The following is a 7,123-nucleotide window of genomic DNA, read 5'->3' as shown; positions in this document are numbered from 1 at the left end:
CTCACTGCATGTGAGAGAGCAGCTTGAACCTGCAGATGCATGTTGACTGCCGGTTAATCCGGAGGCCTCCACAGAGAGACACACCAGTGGAAGGGAGCAGTGGATGCAGAGGACTGCGGTGGCTGGTAAGTGGTGCAGGGGTTCAGACTTCCCACAGGAAGGGGCTGGGAGTCATCTTGGGGAAGAAACAACTGAGCTTGAAACTCAGAACTACTGCTGGCTCTACACAGTGGCCTCCAGCTGAGTTCAAGGTCATAGAAGAAGGTGCACTACTGCTGCAGGCTGAATGGGTCTGGTTCCAGCCTCATGGCCAGAAACCAGTCTAAACTTCAGGGGAAATGAAGATGAATGCTTACTGAGATTATCAACACTCCACTGTAAAGCTACTGCTTGCTTGATGGGATTAAACAACACAGATTTGGACTCTGCCCATATTGTCCACCAGTGACAGCAGAGACACACCTTTAAGTGGATCTGTCCATCTCTCTCTTTCTCCTCTTTAGTTTTTAGTTTGTTTCCTTGTTTTTGTTTTATTTTTTTCATTGCTTGTTCTTGTTTTTATATGAGTGTGAGCATGGTTTCTAGGTTTTTTGTGGTTGTTGCTCTGTTCTGTTCTTCTTTTTATTTCTTTCTTCTCTCCATCCTGTCTTCTGCACCAGTTTCACAAAGTTTGCATGATCTTCCTTTGTTCTCCAGCCTTGCTTCTAATCTCTTCCTCTTCTTCTATTTCTATTTTCCCCCAACCACCTTTAAATTTTCTTCTTTGAGAGTAAAATTGTCATATTAAGGGCTTGTTTATTGTATACAATTTTCTAGTTTGTTTTAAACTTTGTTACATAATCACAAATCTAGTTCATATGGTTAAAGGTGGAAAACTGATAGTTATTACTGATTATACTTCTTTAACCAAGGTGACATAATTGTTCTAACCAGCTGTTCTTCCTGGTATACCAAGACTCACAGTGCCTAAGGGTCATAAAAAATACAATAGGCCAGTGCCAAAGAACTGTAGGCTGGGGTATTAGGCATCAATTTCTCACCCCCAGTAAATTGAAGAAGTAGGATCTTTCAACAGACTCAAAACCCAAAAGCCATCTACAGCTGGAAGACACCTCTAAGAAGTAGTCATTTCCTAAGGGTTCAAAATACTAGCAAAAAAGCTACTCACCATAGGCAACTGCCAAGCATCAACCCAGGAATTGAACATTAAAAAGTTAAAAATGAGAAGACACTTAAACAAGATGCAACCCTGCAAATCCAGCTTACCAAAGGCAAACCCAGGGGGCAATGAGGTAGAACCTCCCACCTGGACTCTCTGAAGTGGTAACAGCAGAGTAACAAGGCAAATGCTGATTGTATATTAAGAAAGAGCATTGAGCTTGGTGTGGTGGTGCATGTCTATAAACCCAGCACTTGGGAGGCTGAGATGAAAAGATCATGAGTTCTAGCCTACCCTGGTCTATATTGCAAGACCACATCTCAAAAAAAAAGAAAGTAAGAAAGGAAAGAAGGAAGAAAGGAGTGAAGAAAGGGAGGAGAATGAAAGAAACTTGAGTCATGCAGAACACATCCTTATCTCTCCTTCTTTCCTTCCATTGCTCAGAGCAAGTCACTTCTTGCAAATATTCCTGTCCCATTTCTAGCCCCTCATGGACTCTGGGGTGGGTGGTGGTTCTAGTCATCATAGAAAAAGGTGGCCTGAATGATCATTCCTATGGCAGACAAGCATAGCAGTGAGTGTCTTCTTGAATCTAGCTCAGCCCCAACTGTGGGATGGTCACACAACCCTGAGGTACACTGCACTCAATCCCACTAGAAAAGCCAGTTATTTCCCCCATAAAAGTCACATTCTATCTCTCACTTTATTGTCATACCCAGAGTACCCTCTGTTGGCCACAATATCGCAACCCTTTACCGAACATTACATAGCTGAGCATTGAAGGTAAGTTAACGCACTTCCTACAACTTTCTACATTTAGAAGAGGAAGATGGTGTGGTTGGACTGTTTGCTCCTTTTATGGATCTGTTGTACCCTGGGAATGAATGGCTGTGAGAACGAGGAAAAAATAGACAAGTGACAAAAAGCTGGGATCAGGTGGATGTCCTCTCTCTCCTAAACGGTGAAGGGGAACTGCCCAAGAACAATAGAGCATTTATTTATACCCTCGAGAGGTTGGTTAATTTCCACCTCACTGCCCAACAATCAGTTAACAAGCTACACCTGCTTATTTACATGCTTCAAGGAGCTCCCTTGTTCTCAGGCTGGCTTCGTCCTACACATGTAATTACTTTCCAGCTTCAGCGGTTCCAACCGCTCCTCAGAGATTAAATATGTGGAGTCACTGTAGACCAACACACTTCCCAGTTGAACTTGTGCATCTTCTGCACAGACATCAGTGGTCCCTGGTTTTCACTGTCCACAGGTGATGCCACAGGTCATGGTTTTCACTGTCCACAGGCTTTCCAGATACTCTGTTTCCAACATCATAAATTATTAAATTCTCATCAAACTATCTATTTTGAATGTACCAAGTATTTCTTACTCCCTAAATTCATATCTCCTAATCAGTTTTGTACTGCAAACCGGCATTTTTGATAAAGAAATCCTCTATGATGATGTAAGAGTAAAAGAAATGTAACCACACTGTCTCTCACTGAGAGATTCTGTGTCTTGAGAAAATAATTTCTGCCTGTGTAAAGATGATATGCTCTATTAGTGATAACCCGTAAGTTCCCTAAGTGATATTTCCATGGAAGGGAGGCAGACTCTATCAATTGTGCATGAATGGATGAAATTGTCACCACTGATAATGGATGTTTTCACAGGCAGTGAGAGGCTGGTGAAAAACCTGATAGCTCCAGCAAAGGGTGTTTACTTCACTTCCCTATTGTCCTGTATGATACTGTAGGCTACAGGTCTGTCAGCCCAAATCTAAAAGAAACACTCAGATGAATGCTTGCTATAAAGGCCAAAAATAAACAAAAAGTTAATAAAGATAACTTTTGACCCAGAAAGGTGACTAATGACCCAGAATCCTGGTTCTCCTTTGATGCTAGCTATTAGTTCAGAAGGTAACAGGGAAGTTTTCTTGATTTCCATTGACACCACAATGTATTTTCATGATAAACACTGATGCCACTGTTCAGGTATCAGATGAGTCTGGCCAACATTCCTGGAGATTCGGAGAGGGAGTATTGCTGAAAGAGTACAGGTTGGGAGAAAGAAAGAGACAAAGATTTATAGCTGCTAAATCAGAGGTGAGCGTTACATTGCTTGGGGGTCTGACCTAGAGAGGCAGACACAAGGTGGGAATATGATGCAAGGCTGTGAGATCTATACCTATTTGTGCAGTGAGAGAAATATATAAGCATGACAGAAGCCCAAACTAGAGTAAATACAGCCCTTGTAGTGTAAAAAGGATTTGGAGTAGCCTTATATCCTCCCTGTGGACCTCATTCAAAAAATGGCTTCTCATGCAAGATTTGTCCCAACTACTCTCTGTCCTCACCATTCTTGAACAATAAGAAACCTGAGTGAATGGTCTTGTATTAGAAAAGGCTGACAGGGCAGGCACAGGGTCTGCTTCATGGGAAAAGTCAGAATGGAAGCAAGTGTCAGAACAACTTCTCAGGCTGGAGATCAGGAGACTGCTGGGCCCAGAGAGAACCATGATCTGAGTTCTCATTGGTGAATACACAAGGCTTATCTCCCAGGAACACAGGCATCAGAGTACATGCACATGAAAGAGCTCTCCATTAGAAGTCCCACAGTGACCCCTGCTGTCAGCATTCTTGTTCTCTCAAATTTTCTGAGGTTTTCTGTCTGATTTGTTGGTGTCACACAAGGACTGGAAAACCCATAAGACAAGAATATATCCAAGAGATCCAGAGTGGCTGACTGGAGGATGAGTGGCATCTGAGGCGCTAAGAGGTGATTCACTGAAGCCACAGGTACTCTGTAGTGGGGGAGCTCCTGTACCCTGAACCAGAACGTTAATCAGAAAGATGATGCCTAACATCTGGATCATTGGAGGGGAAACAGAGCCACCATGGCTGGCCTGCACAGCTCCAGCCCCTGCCCCTTCAGGGAGCAGCAGATATGAGAATGGTAAACAAAAAAAGAAAAAAACTGAGGGAATGAATGAACAAACAAGTACTGCAAAGGCTGGAATCCTGGATCAGATTCTGCATATCCCAGCCCCTTCTCTTCATCACCCTTCTTCCAAACACTAAGGATTCCTGCAAACACCCTACAGGGTGTAAGTATAAGCCCACCAACTCCAACTTGCAAGTGAAACTTCCCACACACTCTGCCATCACACCTGGGAGGGGGAAGAGTCCCTAAATGAAGCCCAGGGACAGCATCAGATGTTACCTGTGAGCTGGAGGGGAGGACTCTTGAGACTGGCTTTGTTTGGGTTTTCGGTGCAAGGGGAAAGAGGTGAATTTGGCATTTGATGTGGCTGTCTGTAATCAGACCACAACTAAGAAGGAATTATGTGACCACCATGTTGGCATGGCATATGTGAATCACATGTACATTCTATTGTTGGAGTATTTGATCTGAATTCCTGCCATATATTTTTTATTGGTACATGTTTGTAGTAATTAATGTTTACATTCCTCATGTGGAATTGGTAGAGGTACATAATACATTTTAATTCATTTTTTCATCTCTTTACCCTTCCTTCCATCCCCTCTTCATCCATCTCTTGATCCCTTGCCCTTTTTTATACATGCTTGCAATACATAATCGCACGACTTTTATGTAGTTTGTACATGGATATAACTCTTCTTCATTCTTTTTTTCATTCCCTTTCTCTCCCTTTCATTCTGCTCCCTCCATCTCTTGATCCAATCCCCATGAGAAAGATCTATCTCTATATTTCCTATCATCTGTATTAATTTTGGTCTTAATTTATACTTTGGATTTCTCATACAAGATAAATCATGTGATATTGTGTCTGATTTATTTCACTTACTCTCTCAAGGTGCACTGACTTCCCTACAAATGACTCATATTTGTATTTCTTTATGACACAATAGTAACCCATTGCGTGTAAATGCTACATTTTACTTATCTTTTCATCTGTTGATGGACATACAGCCTGCTTGCAAGATTCACTGTTATGAATTGTGCTTCTATAAACATGAACAATTGAGTTGTCTTAGTGGCTTTTCTCATTGCTGAGACAAAATAATCAACATCCCTCAGGTAAAGGATGAAAGTTTACTGTAGTTCACAGTTTGTAGAGGTTTCATTTCATAGTTGGCTGTCTCCAAGGCAGGGAGGTATGGCAAAAGGCTATTGCAGAGGAGAAACAGTTCATGGTAAGAATAAGGCAGCAAAATGGCAAAGTAGCAAAGAAGCAAGCAACAGCAGCAGCCCTACCTATGATTGAATGAGGCTTTGAGGGAACAACTAGACACAGGCCATAACATTCCATCCCTGATGCCCCCCCAAAGACTCATGCACAAACCTTTATGCAAAAGACATTTAGTCCATCTCCAAGAGTTGCCAAAGTCCTAACAGTTTCAGATTGCTGAAAAGTCCAAGTCTAAAGTCTCCTCTGAGAATTTAAGACAAACCTTTTTCTGGTAGCCCCTGTACGAATGAAAAGAAAGTTAAACTTTTCCAGTGTACAAAGGCACATGATAGACATTTCTATTCTAATAAAGAAGGGGATCAAGGGCTGGAGATTTAGCTCAGTGGCAAAGCACCTGCCTGGCAAGTGCAAGGTTGTGAGTTCGATTCCTGGTACTGGAAGGAAAAAAAAAAAGAAATAAACACACACAAAAAGAAGGGGATCAAAAAGAATGGGGCAAAAGGAAGTCCAAAATCCAGCAAGGCAAGCATTAAGTCCTGTAGCTCCATGTCCAGCATCCAAAGCAGTCTGGGCAAGATGTGAACTCCAAAGGTCTTGCATTGCTCCACCCCTATGGCACTGCCAGTGGTTGTAGATCCCACAGCTTCTCTCTTGGACTGGCTTTACTCATTGCTCCAGCTTTCCTCAGATGATCCATGTTTATGGTTTCTTCAATATTCTGGTATCTCCACTGCACCTATAACTTCACACTCACAACTTCACACACTGCCCTCTTCGGGATACATTTCTTGGCCTCCCAGATCTTCTTCTGAAATCTGGGTGGAAACTTTCCTGACCCTACAACTTTTGTATTCCACGTGCACCTAAACTCAGAATCGTGTGGATGATTCCAAGGTCTGCTGCCTGTTGGAGCAGTACCTAGGCTTCTTTCTCTCTTAGATGTAGGGATCAAGGTCCTGGATTGCTGAGAACACTGAACCCCATTCCAAGGAACAAATTCTCTAGCTTACTACCATTCTGGAACATGGTGCTGAGTGTTACTAGGATTGTTTCTTCATCCTCTAACCTCATGGCTACTTTTGTGGCAGTACCATGCTGTCTTTATCACTAGCTTTGCAATATAACTTCAAGTCCCAGATTGTGATGCCTCTCACTTTACTTTTTACCCATTGATTTGCTCTTCTGGTTCCATACAAATTGTAGGATGTTTTTCTCCAATTCTGTGAAGATTGCGTTGGAATTTTCATTGTGATTTCTTTAATTGCATCTCAATTTGAAAGTATGGTCATTTTTACTATATTGGTACTGCCTACCCAGAAACGGGTATCACTGACTTTCTGATATTCGCTTTGATTTTCTTTTTCAGAGAGCTTTAGTTTTCATTGTAGATATTTTCACTTCCTTGGTTAGGTTATTTCCTAGTATTTAATTTTTCTTAGTGCTTTTGTAAATGGTACTTTATTTTCCAATTTCTTTCTCACTGGGTTCATTATTAGTGTATAAGAATGTCATTGATATTTGTGGGTTGATTTTGTATCTTGCTACATTACTGAATCAGGATATTAATTCTAAGAGCCTTTTGGTGAATTTTTTGTATCTCCCATACAGAAGATCATGCCTCCTGAAAATAATAATAATTTGAGTTGTACCTTGCCTACACATATCCCTTTTATTATTTTTGCAGGCCTAATTATTCTGCTAATGTTTTGAGTACTGTGGTGAACAGCGTGGTGATAGTGGACATCCTTTCTTATTCTTAATTTTAGAAGGAAACCTTTCAGATTTTCCACATTTAG

The 7,123-nt window shown here is 41.5% G+C and overlaps 1 protein-coding gene and 1 long non-coding RNA gene across 2 annotated transcripts in view; both read left to right on the top strand.

Annotated features, from left to right (window-relative positions):
- LOC102018565 (low affinity sodium-glucose cotransporter-like) overlaps nt 1–7,123 on the top strand; it is a 58,528-nt gene continuing 51,405 nt past the window's right edge. Inside the window, exon 1 of the mRNA XM_013520298.1 lies at nt 1–125. Coding sequence (XP_013375752.1) covers nt 36–125 — 90 coding nt within the window. The 5' untranslated portion in view covers nt 1–35. The remainder of the gene's footprint in view (nt 126–7,123) is intronic.
- On the top strand, nt 1,873–4,113 carry LOC106149836. The gene is made up of 2 exons (XR_001236267.1): nt 1,873–1,942; nt 3,847–4,113. It is a non-coding gene; the product is annotated as an uncharacterized LOC106149836 (long non-coding RNA).

This window comes from Chinchilla lanigera, unplaced genomic scaffold (genome assembly GCF_000276665.1).
Source record: "Chinchilla lanigera isolate Chin_1 unplaced genomic scaffold, ChiLan1.0 scaffold00054, whole genome shotgun sequence".
Classification (NCBI taxonomy): domain Eukaryota; kingdom Metazoa; phylum Chordata; class Mammalia; order Rodentia; family Chinchillidae; genus Chinchilla; species Chinchilla lanigera.
The sequence above is the reverse complement of the archived record's forward strand: the minus strand, read 5'-3'. Positions and strand labels throughout refer to the sequence as shown.